The sequence below is a fragment of the Typopeltis vanoorti genome, chromosome 10 (assembly GCF_054136105.1).
Source record: "Typopeltis vanoorti isolate ZY-2024b chromosome 10, IOZ_Tvanoo_1.0, whole genome shotgun sequence".
Classification (NCBI taxonomy): Eukaryota; Metazoa; Arthropoda; class Arachnida; order Uropygi; family Thelyphonidae; genus Typopeltis; species Typopeltis vanoorti.
This window is the reverse complement of record NC_143558.1, coordinates 49,351,491-49,369,031: the sequence shown is the minus strand read 5'-3', so window position 1 is coordinate 49,369,031 and position 17,541 is coordinate 49,351,491. Positions and strand designations below refer to the sequence as shown.

General features: G+C 33.8%; 1 protein-coding gene across 1 annotated transcript in view; it reads right to left on the bottom strand.

The window, feature by feature from the left end:
- The window catches only part of GCS2alpha (glucosidase 2 subunit alpha), a 177,313-nt gene that overhangs the window by 11,384 nt on the left and 148,388 nt on the right, over positions 1 to 17,541 (bottom strand). The window contains exons 18-20 of the mRNA XM_090398622.1: positions 15,889 to 16,002; positions 4,064 to 4,176; positions 787 to 890 (exon numbers count right to left, since the gene is read on the bottom strand). Of these exons, the coding sequence (XP_090254748.1) occupies positions 787 to 890; positions 4,064 to 4,176; positions 15,889 to 16,002 (331 nt within the window). The remainder of the gene's footprint in view (positions 1 to 786; positions 891 to 4,063; positions 4,177 to 15,888; positions 16,003 to 17,541) is intronic.

Here is a 17,541-nt window from a genome sequence, read left to right as displayed (position 1 = left end):
TCATCCCACTGAAAACACTTGACTGTTAATTCTTGAATGGGGCTATGTTTTGAGCCAGGTATTGCCCTACATAGTGACATGGCCCAATGGATCTGGACACTTCCAGTAAGATACCTCATATCACAATGCTTACATCATGCAAGCATGGTTCACGGTGCATATCTAAACATGCTCTCCTCATGCCACTTCATCTGATTTGAATCTTATCAAAACACCCTTTGGATCACATGAAATGCAGCATCTGCCAGTTGATGCCAGTGCCTTGCTCAGTTACTGACCTTCAATATGTCATTCTGTTTAGTTGGCCCGAATACCTCAGGATACCTTCCATGGTCTAGCAGTCATTGAAAAGATAGACGCAAGTGATTAACTCAGCTAAAGAAGGTCACACTATCAGATAGGTGGTCATAACATTTTGGCTCATGAGTGTATTTTTTCTCACTACAATTTGCATTCCTAACTACTTTTTTGTTATGTTGTCAGTTTTAGTTAGTTAAAAAAATAAATAAATGCTAACCTAGAAATTGCTTGGTTAGCATTTTTTTTTTTTTTTTTTTTTTGCTTAAAGCTGTTTTTAAGAAACAAATCAATGGTAATAAGAGAGCTGTATTTACAAGAAAAGTTAAAAAGAAATATTCCATCACCTTCCCTGATAATAATTATAAATAAATTTAAAATAATTCAATTTATTTCATGCAAACATAACATATTAATCTTAGAAATAATTTATACACTGTTTTTAAATTTAATTACTTTAAAGAAAGATAGCATTGCATATATACTTACTTCTGCTGGTGATTTGAACTGATTTAGGTGTTGATTGTAAACCAATAATAATAACTCTTTCTAACCATGCTTTAGTTTGAAACTTTCCTGGACCTTCTAGTAACCTGTAAATTTGCAACATAGTCAGCAAACTTATAAATATCAGTATAAATTATATATTTTGCTTTTGTTGGAGTTGTATGTAGTGATTTAATGGTATGTAAAACTGCAGAGAAATACCATATATCTACAAAGTAGGCAATGCAGAAGCAAGGGAAAAATTGCTCTAAAGCAAGCAGACACACAAGTTATTCTCTAATAAGTTCAAGGAGAGATTATCAAAATTAAGAAATTATCAACAAAACAAAACAATGTCGGGGGAGTCACTTAATGATCAAATCCAGATGAGGGAAGAGACTCCAGTAAAATTATCCAATATATTTTGAAGATTTTCATGTTTTTTAAGAAAAAACTAAAAAAAAACTTTCTTTCACTTTCAATTTTTTTTTTCAAACGTCTCTTAGTATTCAATGGTTTCTCCTAATAAGGAGAAACCATTAAATACTAAGAGAATTTTGTAGTAAGATTTATACAGTGTAAATATTTTTTAAGGGAAAGATCTTAAATATGAAGGAGTTTAAATTTGTAAAAACACATTGTTTTGTATGTGTGTTATCTAAGTAAATGATTAAGTGTGAGAAATAATAAGAAACACTATTGTATTATTGAAAACAAAAGAACTATAAAAATTTTGATAAACACTAGATCACTGGATTGGATCAATTTGTTATTTTATGTTAAGAATATGGTCTTTTTTTTTTCTTTTTTTTTTAAGGATTAAGAAGAAAATCTTATTCTTTTCTTTTTTGACGTATCCAAATTAGCAGGTGTTTAACATATGTAATAACGATGAAATTTCTTGGCATTCACTCATAATGGCATTATAGAAGTTTTCTTCTATTTCCAGAATCTACAATGAAAAGTATGATTTCTAGTAGAATAACTGTAATGAATGTCTAAAAGAAATATTTTTGTTTGTCTTTAGTTGTAATTTGGAATATAATGCCATAAATGATATTAATATATTCTAATAATTTTTTATGTTTTGTGAGACAGCTCCCTCTCTCTCTCAATTTTACTGCGATACACGAAAGAATATTTAGCTAGATAGAACATTAAACTACATTTGCATAGACATCTTTAGAAGTAATTTGATTAGATTCAAGATTGGGCACATATGATTAAGCAACTGAACTGAAGATTAAAGAAACTGAAGCCCTGGATATTATTTCAAGTCAAGTTTGATATGTTGCTCAAATTAAAAAAAATTAAAGGAAATTAAAAAAAAAATTCCTTCATCATGCAGACAAGCAAGAATAAAGGCGTGTTTGCATTAGCAGTTATTAAAGAGATTTTACAATTACCTAAAATCTTTTAGAAATTGTAATATGATTGTGACACATGGTTACTGAATTGTCAAATCCTGAAATCACATAGTCAAAACCTGTCATCTTGAAATCTATAATTCACATTTAAGGTAAGAATGAGTTTGCAAAGAAAAATTAATAATTTGTTCATTATTAATTTGTAAATAACAAATTAAATCTGATATGAATCTTGAGTTCATAAACAAAGATCTACTGAATGTTTATGAATCACCCAACCCAGATAATTTGTGTTATGTAAAAGTGCACACAACAAAACAACAACAGTGGTACAGTAGTTAAATGTACAATCGTACAGCCCTTTGATAGATAGAAAAGATGTGTACATCTTCATATAGCTTGAAAGGAAAGTGGTGATCCAATCAGGACTTTGACTCAATGTCTAATCCTCATCTTTCCCATGGTGTGCCTTGTTATTAGGTATTCATCTAGATACTAAATGAATGAGGACGCACCAATTTGAGATTAGTCTGCCATACTCTATTGTTTAGTGGCTTAAACCACACCCAAATATAAAAATATAAAGTGGCTTAAACCACACCCAAATATAAAAAGTATACAATATAATTAGATATTTCATGTTGACTGGAGTCAAACATGGCACCCTGCTGTTTCATCAGAGAACAAAGGCAAAGAGTTAAAACTCAGTTACTAAAACCTCAAATTCAACAGGACTGAAGATAACCTACAGCAATACTATCTCAACATAACTGCAATACTGAAATGATTAAGACAAAACAAGTGATACCCTCTAAATACTAATCAGTTATATTCTTCTTGTAGAAGGAATTACTATAGAATTCAATACTAAACATGAGAATGAGACATGCCTTGGTTCTGCAGAAGATTCTAGTAAGAAATTAGTAGATGAATTTTTCAGGTCATTAGAGAGGAAAATACCGATTTCTTTTCAAGACAGACTAACAATTACTAAATGCCATGTTTCAAGAAAGGGATGTTGCATGAAGAAATTTACACAGAGTACAAACAAGAAATAAAATCTGATTATGTTATTGTTGATAATGATATCTCCAGGCTAGTTCAGAGATACAAGAAAACACATGAGATATGGAATAGTTCTGAATAGGGCATAAATGTTTTTTTTTACAACTTTTGTATTCAAAGTTAAGAGGACTTCAGAATTGAATTGTAGAGTCAATATACAAATATTGAGAAAAAAGGCGAGTCTGAGAACAAGAAAACACAGATTGATTCAGCTAGGGAAGCATGGGGGGATGTACTTCAACCCCCCACCCACCCACCCACCTACCCACACACACACCAACTATGCATATATCTAAATTTTTAAAAACTAAGCTGCATTTTTTTTTCCATTCTTTTAAAAACCAAGTTTTGTATTGGAACTTGACTTAGGTGTTAAAAGTGTTTTATGGAAGAAAGAAGAGTTGTACCAGCTAGCATGATTTTTTTAAATAAATCTTCAAGTTAGCCAAGATTTATAAAGAAATTAACATTTTTTTTTTTACTGGGTGGTTGGCCGAATGGTTAATGTACCCACTCTCCAATGAACAGGTTTCAAATACTGCCACAGATGTCTGATTGTCTTTAAGTGATAGATGAATTTCATTCTTCAGCTGAGAGGACATTAAATAAGTTCACATTTGGTTTCTAGAGTAGGGTTTCTGGACTATGCAAAAAAAATAAAAAATAAATAAATAAAAATAAAAATAAAAATAAAATAAAATAAAATAATAATAATGAAGTGATAAAATCTTAGCTGTCATCGGTGCTAATATACCACAGGTTCAGAACCTTTTGTGAGTGGAAGATGTGTGCGTGCACGCACGCACACATATATATATAAATTAAAAAATAAATGTTACAATACTTACTTTGAAGACATAACATGTTTGTCATAAGTAAGGCTAAGTAAAATATAATTTCCATTTTTATACTGGAAACTATAGAAGTCATCTATATACAATTGTCCTTTTGCAAACTGGCCCTGTAAAAGTAAACAGAAGTGAGCATCTTGAGATAATGTCAATGATCAAAGAATTTTAAAAAAAATGCTATATCTGTCTAGTTGTTTGTTACAGTTATACCAACTTGATTCATAAGAAATTGATAAAGTAATAGACTTTGAAGGAACATAATTGTGGACTTTATTATGAAATAAATATCATCATCAAATTCCTGACATGTACCCTCAAAGTTGTATACAGGATATTATGATAGTACTACAATAAAAAGTAATATCATTACTCGCTTCCAATCGACAATTTTCCTCCAAATTAATCTGTCAAGAATCCAACATTTGATTAGCAGAGTTTATATTTTTGTCTTCTAAGGCTTTTAACTATATCATTCTACAGAAATCCTGGACTCCTAAGTCTTTTTCCTGCTGAGCAAGCAAAGAAAAACTTGTTTCGCTAATCTTTCCTCTCCCATTCTATTTAAGCAACCATACTACCTGTTCCTGAATGCTAACAACCTCAAGTTCTTTTCTAATATATTCGTTTTTAATATGATACTACCATTGATGCCAACAGTTCACTAACCTAATCTTCCTCAAAATTCTGATATCTGTAGTCTCCAGTCTTTAATCCTTAAGTGTTTTATTTATAACACCACTCTCTCAGATCCATAAGTTAAAACTGGTTTTAACAGTGTCTTTTATACAACCAGTTTAGTGTTTTGACTAATTTCTCTCTTATTCCATATAAATTTATTCAGTTGACTTCCTACCACATCAGCTTTGCCAATTCTGTTGTCTGTTTCCATATTTAATTTGCTATCTTCACTAAAAATTCTACATAAATAACTGAAATGTGTTACTTGTTCTACAATTCTCCATTAAGGATGCAGTTCATGTTTCTATTTTCATTATCTTTTTTTTCCTTAACTGCTGATTTTTAAAGCAAATTTATTACAACAGTTATTTGATTTAGTCAGGGAATCTTGCAGACAGAAGTATGACATCTGCATAAAATAAAGAGCTAATATTAACATCACCAATTTTGATATCAATTTTAATACCACTTTCCTTCATAATGTGATTCATAAAGATAATGAATAACATTGGAGATAATTTGCATCTTTGTCACACATACTTGATTTAACATCAAACCATCCTTCTGTACCTCCTTCAATTTTAACTGCTGACTTACCACTCAAATAGAGACTGCGTATTGCACAATATAATGTCCCATTTACACCATATAACTGTAGTGTTTTGAAGAGTTTTCCTCTTGGCACCTTGTCATATTTTCCAGATCTATAAAACTTAAATATAGATCCTTATTATATTCCCATGATTTCTCAACTATTTGTCTTAAAGTGAAAATCTGATCGTGCATCTGATCTTCACCAAGTTTCCCTTCCAAAATGTTTCTTAGCTGTTTCTCAAATATACTTGCATAAATTTTACCAGGAATACTCAAGTAGGGAAATACCTCTAATTCTCATATTCAATTTTATTTCTCTAATTCATCATCATCATCAAATTCCTGCCATGTACCCTCAAGGGGTGTACAGGATATGACAGTACTACATGAAAAATTTACATCATTACTAACTTCCTATCTACAATTTTCCTCCAAATCAGTCTGTTACTTGTCAAGACTCCAAAATTATCAGATCTTATATTTCTATCGTCTAAGGCACTTTGTACCGTATCAATCCACCTATATCTTGGTCTTCCTCTGGGTCGTTTTCCTGCCAACCTGGCAGAGAACACTTGTTTTGCTAATCTTTCCTCTCCCATTCTATTTAAGTGACCATACCACCTGAGATTAGCTCTGCTAACGCATTCCTGGATGCTGACAATGTCAAGTTCTTTCCTAATATCCTTGTTTTTAATACGATATTGCCATTGATGCCATCTGTTCACGCCTCTAATATTTCTCAGGACTCTCATATCTGCAGTCTCTAGTCTTTGGTCAAGTGTTTTACTTTTGACCCAGCTCTCAGATCCATAAGTTAAAACTGGTTTGAACACTGTCTTTTATACAGCTAATTTAGTGTTCTGACTAATTTCTCTCTTATTCCATATGAATTTATTCAATTGACTTCCCACCATACCAGCTTTGCTGATTCTGTTGTCTATTTCTATATTTAATTTACCATCTTCAGTAAAAATGGTGCTTAAGTAACTGAAATGTTTTACTTGTTCTACAGGTTCTCCATTCACAACACAGTATACATTTTCAATGATTCTGCCTATTTTCATTGTCTTTGTCTTTTTATTGCTGACCTTCATACCATATCTATTACAACAGCTATTCAATTTAGTCAGAGAATCTTGCAGACTTGTAGCGGATTTATTTAGAAGTATAACATCATCCGAATAAAGCAAAGAGCTGACATTAACATCTCCAATTTTGATATCAGGTTTAATACCACTATCCTTCATAATGTGATCCATATAGATAATGAATAACAGAGGGGATAATGTACATCCTTGTCTCACACCAGATTTAACATTAAACCATCTTCCTGTACTTCCTTCAATTCTAACTGCTGACTTACAACTCAAATAAAGACTAAGTGTTGCTTGATATAATGCCCCATTGACACCATATAACTGCAGTGTATTGAATAGCTTCTCTCTTGGCACCTTGTCATATGCCTTTTCCAAATCGATAAAACTTAAATACAGATCTTTGTTATATTCCCATGCTTTCTCAACTATTTGTCGTAAAGTGAAGATCTGATCCTGACAGCCTCTATTTGGCCTGAATCCAGCTTGTTCTTCACCAAGCTTTTCTTCCACAATTCTTCTCAACTTTCTCAAGTATACTTGCATAGATCTTGCCAGGAACACTCAGTAGGGAAATACCTCTGTAATTCTCACATTCAGTTTTATTTCCCTTTTTATATATGGGTACTATGAGAGCTCTACTCCAATCATCGGGAATTCGTCCCTCAGTCCAGGCTTTCTGAACTATGCAGTGCAGCAACTGTAAGACTTTTATACCACCATACTTCAGCATTTCTGGTCGAATATCATTAACTCCTGCTGCCTTTCCACATTTCAAGCCTTTGATGGCTTTTTCTACTTCAAGTATGGATATGTATTCCTGACTGCATGCCTGGTCAGTGTTTTTTATCACTGTGCTGTCATCACTGCTTGTTTCATTTAGCAGTTTTTCAAAGTAATTACTCCATACTTCAAGGATATCTTTTTCTCCTGTTTTCATGTCACCTTTATCATCTCTAACTCCTTTTACAGCACTCTTTCCTCCATTCCTAAGCTTCTTCAACAATCTCCAGAATATTTTGCCACCTTCTTGATATTTATTTTCTATATTCTTGCCAAAAGTCCTCCCATGACTTTTGTTTAGCTAGTTTTACACAATGTTTAGCTTTCTTACATTTGTCTCTGTATTCTGTAAGAGTAAAAGCTGACTTATTTGCCAGAAACTTTTGTTATGCTTTCTTCTTTTCCTTCACTGCCTCTTTAACTTCCTGTGTCCACCAGGGAGTTCTGATTTTTTTATCCTTGCATACAACCTCACCACATGCTTCTCTGGCAGAATCGATCAATGTTTTCTTCAGAGTTAGCCACTGAATCTCCAAGGTTTGATTCCTGTTCTCAAACTCTTTCATTTTCTTTTCAATAATCTTTCTGTATTTTAGTCTACAGTTCACATATGAGAGCTGCTCAACTTTTATTCGCTTTAAAACTTTTATTCGCTTTAAAACTTTCTTGCATGTTATTCTTTTCAATATGAAATTCAATTTTATCCTGCTCAAGACTAAATAGTGATCGCTTCCAATTTCAAATCCTCTGTACACTCTGGTGTCCTGCACCAGGGAGAAAACATCACTATCAACAATAACATAGTCAATGAGACTTTTCTTATTCCTAGCCTCTTCTCTCCATGTGAATTTGTGCACATTTTTATGTTGGAACATGGTGTTAGTAATAACCAGTCCATGTCCTGAGCAGAAATCCAACAGATATTTGCCATTATTATTAGCTTTGCTCTTTTCTCCAAATTTTCCCAAAATATTTTTATATGTCTCACAATCATTTCCTACTCTGCTATTTAGATCCCCAACAAGGACCAACTTTTCCTTTTTCATTGTGTCAGTTGCTTTTTCTAAAGCCTCAAAAAATTCCTCCAGAAGGTTCTACCTTAGTAGAACCTTCTGGAGGAATTTTTTGAGGTAGAACTTTTAAAGTAGAACCTTCTTTTAAAGTTCTACTTTTAAAGTAGAACCTTCTGTGGGACCATAGGCACAAATAAGTCTCATTGTCCAGTTCCAAATTCTCATATTTGCCCACATTACTCTACTTGAGACTGACTGCCATTCAAGATTAGCCTCGTATTTTGTGTTGAATACTATGGCTACTCCTTCTTTTCCTTGATTGTCATTGCCTGATTATAACATTTTGTATTTATTGCTCAGAAAGATCTCGCCAGTTTTGGTCTTTTTTGTTTCAGTCACCCCTATTATGTCGATCTGGTACTTGTCTAATTCCTCAGCTAGCTCCATTTCTTTGCCATTCAGGCTTCTTACGTTGATAGTACCGATCTTTAACTCTGGTGATGTTGAGTTGGGGTTTGTTTTCAGATTTGTTCCAGTAGCTGACTTTTCGCTGTTCGCCCTGGTTCCCTGGCGAAAACAACGGGGGCCTTGTTTAACCAGGCGACGCCCCAGCCAGCATGAAATTCTGTCATGTTGTACCATCATTTTTTATTTTGGTTTAACCACTAAGAATACAATTTGGTCGGCTAAATCCCAAATTACCAGCCCATCCTCATTCGTTCAGTATCAAAGTAGATACCCAACAGGGTGCACCACGAGAAGGTGAGGATTGGACATTAGGTCAGTTCTCTGCATTCCTTTAAAGGCTATGTGGAGGTCTCCTCTCAGTTATACAGCTTTGACCCTTAAGCACCCCCTTAAGGGTGCTTAAGGGTCAAATTCTTATTTCTCTAATTACAGATGGATATTATAAGAGCTCTACACTAATCATCCAGAATTCAATCCTCTGACCAGACCTTCTGAATTATATAGTGCAGCCATAAAACTTTTATATCTCCATATTTTGAGCATTTCTGGTTGAATTTATCTATCTACAGTGGCTGCCTTTCCACATTTCAGGCTTTTAGTGGCTTTTTCTACTTTGAGTATGGATATGTATTCTTGACTACATGCCTGTTGAGTGTTTTTTACCACTGTGCTGGTAAAAAACACTCACTTGTACACTGTGTACCAAACCCAAAATAAACAAACAGTGGATAACCCAAGAAATTGTAGCTACAAGAGAAGAGAAAAGAAGGCCAAGATACTTGTAAACCAACAAAACAATGAAGAGAATAGAGAAATATACAGAGCACTAAAAAATAAAGTTGATAACCTATGCAAAAAAGCCAAAGAAAAATGGTTAGAAGAAAAAGCTAAGAAATGCCAAGAAGCATACCAACAAAACAACCTAAAAGTCTTCCATGACACTATAAGAGAAATTACAAAGGAATTCTCAGCAAAAGCAGTAACAATGATAAACAACAAGATGACTGAAACTGGGAATATTGAAGATATAAGAAAAATCTGGTCAAACCATTTTAAGACCATCTTTCACCAAGGCAACAAAACTACAATACCAACAATAGAAGAAAATAACGACCACCCAAAAATTTTACAAGAAGACGTTAGATATGCAATAAAACAGATGAAAAACAATAAAGCACCAGGCATGGATACTCTCCCTACTTAACTATGGTCATATGGAGGAAGCACGTCAATAGAATATTTAACAACCCTATTCAATAAAATACTACAAACAGGAGAGATCCCAGATGACTAGAGAACTGGAAAGATCATCCCAATATACAAGAAAGGAGACAAAAGAGACTGCAGAAATTACAGACCAATCAGTTGACTCTCCCAACACCTATAAAATATTCATAAGAATTATACAAAATAGATTAAAAAACACCTATGAAGAACTGATAGGCATAGAACAAGTTAGTTTCCGAGGAAACTATTCAACAATAGACCAGATTTTCCCATTGCACCAACTAGCAGAGCTCAACTGGGAAGACCATAAAGAACTATATTGTTGTTTTGTGGACTTTAACAAGCTTTCGATAGCAACAACAGAGAAATCCTTCTTAAAGTTCTACTAGAAAAAGTAATAGACAAACATATAATACAGTTTCTGATAAAATGTTACTCTAAGACAAATGCAATAATTTAAGAGGACACATTCACAACAGAATCCATAGAGATTCAAGTAATGCAAGGATGCCCATTATCCCCATGCCTATTCAACATATATCTAGACGAAGTTGTAAAGAAGGCAATAGACAATGAGCCTGGAATCAATGTCAATGGTTTAAACATAAATAATATCAAATATGCAGATGATTTCGTCCTTATTGCAAGAACCCCAAGTGAACTACAAAGGTTGATAAACAAGCTAAAAACCTGTAAAACATATGACACGACATGACAATAAATATACAAAAGACAAAAGTGATGAAAATAGGGAGTGAACAGAACTACATCTCAGCCACCCTAAACGGAGAACAAATAGAACACGTAGACAATTTCATATATCTCGGATCAAAACTAACAGAAACAATAGATGAACTCAAAACAAATCAAACACGATAACGATAGGATGGACCACCATGGGAAAATTACAGAAAATCTGGAAAACAAACAAGATATCTAAGCAAGCCAAAATCAAATTATATGAATCAATAATTATACCAACAATCATCTATGGAGCAGAAGCATGGACAGTTAAGAAAAAAGAGAAAAAAAACACTGCTGGCATTTGAAATGAAATGCTTAAGAAAAATAAATAGAACAAGTTGGATAGAAAAGAAAACAAACAGCACAGTCAGAAAGAACTATTGTATAAAAAGACAATAATAGAAAAAATTAGAAAACAACAATTGAGATGGTTTGGCCACACCATGGATGCAGACAGACTTCCTAACATCCTAATCAATACTTTTCCAACTGAAAAAAGAAGACCCGGAAGACCAAGAATTACCTGGTTGAAATTAATAAAGAACATCTCAGGATGCAGAACATATAAGGAACTTTTTCAAACAGCAAGGAATAGAGAAGACTGGAAGATCCTGCTCAAGAGAAGACTCAACCTATCTTAGACGGAAGAGAAGAAGAAGAAGTGCTGTCACTGATTGTTTCATTTAGCAATTTTTTGAAATAATTAATTACTACATACATCAAGGATATCTTTTTCTCCAGTTTTCATGTCATCTTTATCATCTCTGATTCCTTTTACAGTACTCTTTCCTCCATTTCTGAGGTTTTTCAATAGCCTCCAGAATATTTTGCCACTTTTCTGATACTTATTTTCTATGTTCTTACCAAAGCCTTCTCATGATCTTGGTAAGAACATAGAACTATTTTTGCCCATCACTCCACTTGATATTGCCTGCCATTCAAGAGGATTATCCTTGTATTTAATGTTGATTACTAAAGCAACTCCTTTTCCCTGATTGTTATTGCCTGAATATAATATTTTGTACTTTGTTGCATATAAAGTTGAAATAAACAATTGTCAGTAAATGGGGAAGGGGAAAAAAAATTATAGAGAATTTATTGCATCCTATATATCTCTAACTTGTAACAAGGAAATCACTAGGAGTTAAAAAAGTATCCACTGATGAGACCTCAATAAAAGTCGAAACCAGTCTGGGTAGTGGCACTTCCCATAATACATCACATTATACACATCTGAAAAAGGAGTGTGTTTTGCATTATGCAATACTAAGGCATTTGATGTGAAATCATTAGCCTCTATACACAAACAGCCCAATTGTGAAGATACTTCACGCACAAACTGTTTGCTTACACTTGGATAAAGGATTAAATTAAGAATATAATTTCCTGGCATTTTTAATTTATCATTAACAACATTCCAAAATGATTGATGCATCTGATTACTACTCACCAGCTGATTGAGTAAAACAGACGACAGCTGAGTAAATGTGTCACATGACTCGTGCCATTTTTTGAATATTGTTAAATGGTCTTTTATTCTCTCTTTCACAAATGCGCCTGTAATAAGAGGAAGATGGATTATTAAGAGAGACCTCGAAGGAGTCAGGTACTCATTGAGGGAGGTCACATATCACCTGCACTAGCTGTCATACTATTTCTTGAATTCATTCACATTGTATTCACAACATCCAAAGGCAATTCATTCCAATCACACATCACTTTATAAGAGAAAAATCTAGTTCTCACTGCTTTCTTGAATCAAAGTTTCTTTCAGTTTTCTTTCTTTCATTCTCAATTTTCATGGATGTCCTTGCTCCACTCTTCATAAAGCAAAAAATTCCATTTACTGGTTGTATGATCATTTCAGAAGTTAGTAAGTCACAATCATATAACCCCCCCCCCCCCCCATTCTCCTGTTTGCTAGTGTCTGCACAAATTTATCTTCATAATCTGTATTCCATATCCTAATATTGTGTTTAACACTCTCCTTTCAATTCCCCCCCCTTCACTATATCAACAATATCACCATAGAAACCAAGAGACCACACCTGCATACAATAATCAAAATAATGCCTTGTAAAGAGACAAAATGACTTCTTTAGATGTCATTTAATATAACATGCCAGAAGTTTATTTTGCACTTGGTTAGACTAATAAATTTAGTTTAATCCTTTATCCAAGTGTAAGCAAACAAAGTTTGCACCTGCAAATATCTCCAGGACTGAGATAAGGTGGTGCATCCCTTGGCAACTCATAGCTCTCATCACTCCTTGTCTCAGTATCTCCCATAATGCAAAGCACATCTCCTTATGGACATGTATACTGCTATGCATTAAAGGGCCACTACCCTGACTGCTTTGGACTTTTATTGAGGTCTTGTCAGTGGGAGGCAGACCCAGAGTGGTGATACTAAGGCAGAAGCAATGGAGAGGTCATATTTATCTATACGAGTTGCCAACCGGTGTACCATGTACCACCTTATTATTAAATTACTCCGGATTTAGAGAAAGATGTTGGAAGTTTATTTTGCACATGGTTAGACTATAATAAATTTAGTTTAATCCTTTATCCAAGTGTAAGCAAACAAAGTTTGCGCCTGAAAATATCTTCAGGACTGAGGTAAGGTGGTACATCCCTTTATGGGAGATGCTGAGACAAGGAGTGATGTGAGCTTGGTCCACCATTGCTACGAGTTGCCAAGGGATGTACCACCTTACCTCAGTCCTGAAGATATTTTCAGGCACAAACCTTGTTTGCTTACACTTGGATAAAGGATTAAACTAAATTTATTATAATATAACATGCCATTGGATATCTCATTACACCCCAGTGGCAGACTGAGCGACAGGTCGGTTGGAAGCACTAACAAGTAGTCGCATCTAAGTAACACGCGGACCCTGCACAGGAAGCGGGAATAACACGTAGTGAAAGAAAGAAGATTGGATATCTCATTACACAAAAGTGCATACGTTACATTTATTAACATTGCGTTGACAGCCATTTTCATTTGCCCACAATTCCAGCCTATTCAAATTATTCTGTAAGTACTAAGGTGTCTCTGTAACTCAGTTCATTTCGACAACGACCTTTGGTTAAAAATACCTGGATTCAAATCTATCTACAACATGAAGAACATTTATCAAGGTTTTTTTAGCTTCCTTCCTTAGAAACTCAAGTTTTTATCCCACAAAGCAAGCAAACCAACAATTTGGAATGTGTAATTCACAGGAATAATACACAGGCCTTGTAGCCAGAGTTACTTCGGCCATTAAGCCAAACCACAGTTACTGCATATCAGTCGCATTCCTGATTACCCTATCTTTAAATCATCAGTAAATAGCCATATGTCTCCTGTTAAATTGTTCTCAATGTCATTAATATAAAGAATGAATAATAATAGACCAAGAAATGATCCCTGTTATATACCACTGGTCACCTTAAATCTTGCAGACTCACACTACCCATACACCAATTTTTTAATATCTGTCAACCGGCTATCCATTATCCACACTAATAGTTTAAAATCAAATCCCAAATTCTCCAATTTATGCAACAGTCTTCCATGCTGCATTCTGGCAAAAGTCTTAGTAAAGCGAAAAGTATCATGGTGCATCCATTCCCCTTTAGCTATCTCAACCATCACATTATTATAAAATGTGAGCAAGTTTCTCAAACTTGACTTTCCCTTAGTAAACCTATGCTGTTCATTATAAAGTATAGATTTTCTGTCAACCCATTTCCATATGGGAACTCTTACCAACTTTTACAAAATATTCACCGCTACCACTCCAGAGATCCTGTAGTTTGACAGTCAGACACACCAATCTTTGCACCAGCCTTGTGCAATGGGATTATCACACATTCTTTCTACTAAGTGGAATCTTCCCTGCTTTGAGACTCGGATTATATGACCTGGTCAAAGGCCAGTTCAGCTGAACACTCTTTTAGCATCCTTGCTGATATCCTACGAGTCCCTATTGCTGAATTCTTATTCAGTGAGTGCAACAGATCCAGTACCTTCTCCTGAGTTACTTTGTCGAGTGAAGAGGTAGCAGTAAGCTCAAATGTTACATACACCAGATTGATAGGTGTACAGTATTCCATCCACATCATCTTTTTCTTAAGAACTTCTTGCTTAATAGGATTGCACATCCATTTCACTCCTATCCTATTTGTTCTTATAACTCTAGCGACACATTCTGATACTGCATCATTTAAATATTTTTTTAAGTGTTTCTTATGCACTGCCATTCCCATGTGACAACTGATACCATTGAACAGAACCTATTATGCTCCTTAGATGGTCATAATAGTATAGCATATAGTCATATATGCTATACTGTCATAGTCAGTATAGCATAATCAGCCACCAAACCGGAGGGAAAACAGTCAGGTGTTTAATTGACCCCTCCACACACCTCTGAACCATAATCAGATCTGATACTCTATGATCATAAGTTCCTTCTGTCACATGCTGCTTGAGGAAATTGTGTGACAATAGCTCAATAAATTCAGTTTCATTCTTCTCGTGAGATTTCACCACTACCCAAATCAATGTTTGAATAATAAAGTCAACCACAATGATTACTTGTTTAGCACCCATCGTGTTTATTTGGCAGTTCCATTTCCTCATTACCAGCAACAATATACCACTATACATTTGATCTTGTTACTCCACCACCTCACATCAGATGGCTTCAAAATACTGAAACATGGAAAATTATTACTAGTATTGTAGTCAGTTTTCTACCCTAACTAGACTCAAATCATCCTATATCATTAGAACATCACCTCCTGTCCTATTCTGTCTAACCTTCCAAAAAATTCTGTACCCTTTGCACTTGATACCAGTTAGTATATCTCCATCTGTAGTCAGATTGTCTACAATATGAGGCCCCAACATGTTCAAGTGGCAACAAACTCTACCCCTTTGTTTCTGATACTCATGGCATTTGTGATTTTTTTTTTTTTCATGTGCACAATAACTATTAAGTTTTCAAAGAAAACTTTTTCCCTGCCCTGTATAAGTATTATATAAATTTCAATGCCATATAGAATGACAGTTTTTTTTCCAAGCTGCAAAGAGCAATTTCTGAATTTCATCAATATTTCTGAATCTAATTCTAGTAAAAATGCCATTCCATTTCCTTAATTCTGATTGAAAATCCTGTACACTCTTTAAGGATATATATATATATATATATATGAAAGGTTCACTTACATCTTTATCAAGAGCAACAACTAAGGTATAAGGGTCATCATATGTTAATGAGGAACTCCTTCGTAGTCTTTCCTTCTTAGGTATGATTGTTCCACCACGTTGATAAACTGGAATCTGAAATAATGCATCCTTGATTAATTTATAAAGGTAATGCATACTAACAGATCTAAATGTTTAAAATCTTAATTTTAAGATTTTTAACCAGAAATCAATTTGTTTCCTTAATTCTCAGTCTTAATTTTAATTCTATTCCAATTGCACATTCTGCTTCTTATAGTTTTAGTAGTTTAACATTATCTTACAACTCATGATTTTTTTATGTACAATTACATTAAACTAATATAATTTTTGTCAAGTGCACACACACACACACACACACACACACACACACACACACACACACACACACACACACACACACACACACACGTACAGTGATCAGTCACTTATCTAACTCGCACGTAACTGATCCTTTACTTAACTCTTAACTAATGAACAAGTTAATATGTCAAATGACTCGTGGTACAGGCATGTAATTATATATTCAGTTAACTGATATGATTAACAAGCAAATTACTTTCCCAATGTGATCAGATAACTAAGAGATTACTGCACTGAAAATAAGTCTACAGCAGTAAAATTCATCTTACTATTTAATTATGTAATAACTTTTAACAATTTCCCTTCTACATTTGTTTTGTTAATAAAATGACTGATGAGGCTAATTTTACTACAAAAATAATAAGTAAATAATGCAATTTCTTGCTAAAAAAAGTTGTGTGTACTAACCAGACACAAAAATATGGACATATTAAGCCACAAAAAACTAAACTCACAAGAACTTCTAATTTGTAATGTTATATTATATGTTTCAAGATTTATAACACAGAAGCAGCTCGTGCTATGATGTAAGTGTATCAAGTCTATTAAGTGTTTATTCAATGACCAGTTTGTATCTTTTGGAAGTGGGAAGGAGTTTCTCATAGCAAAAAAACCTGCCATCTCAAAAGTAAAAGTTATTAAACTATATCATTATACTATACTACACACACACATCACTATATCATTAATATTAATTTTATCATAATCAATTTCAATTTTGTACACATTCAAATTACATTATAAAGGCTTGTATGGTGTGGTCATTAAATAAATTTACAATTATTAACACATATAAAACCAACAGTAATAACTTTGGACAAACAGGCCATTCTGTGGAAAAAGAATGAAGGAACATCAGCATTATATCGAATACATGAAACCTCATAAGTCTGGTCTAGCACAACACAGCATTGATACTAAACATAATATCCAGTGGGATAAAGCTTGTCTTCTCCACAGATGCAAGTTTAAATATGAACGCCTTTCCAAAGAAAGTTGCGAAGCCCTTTTACATCGGCCGAATTTGAATTGAAATGACTGTCTCTCCCCCCCCCCCAAAAAAAAAAAAAGTTTGGGAGATTCTTATCTTATGCATTCATCATGAAATAGTTTTTAAGAATTATTTATTAATATTTTATTAATATTAATTTTCTGGCATGTGGCAACAATTTTAATTGGTAATCCACCAACTGTTCTATACTTTGTATTCCATTCCTTTACCTGTTTGTTCTACACCGATGATGTACTGTTACTTTCAGTATGAAATATTTG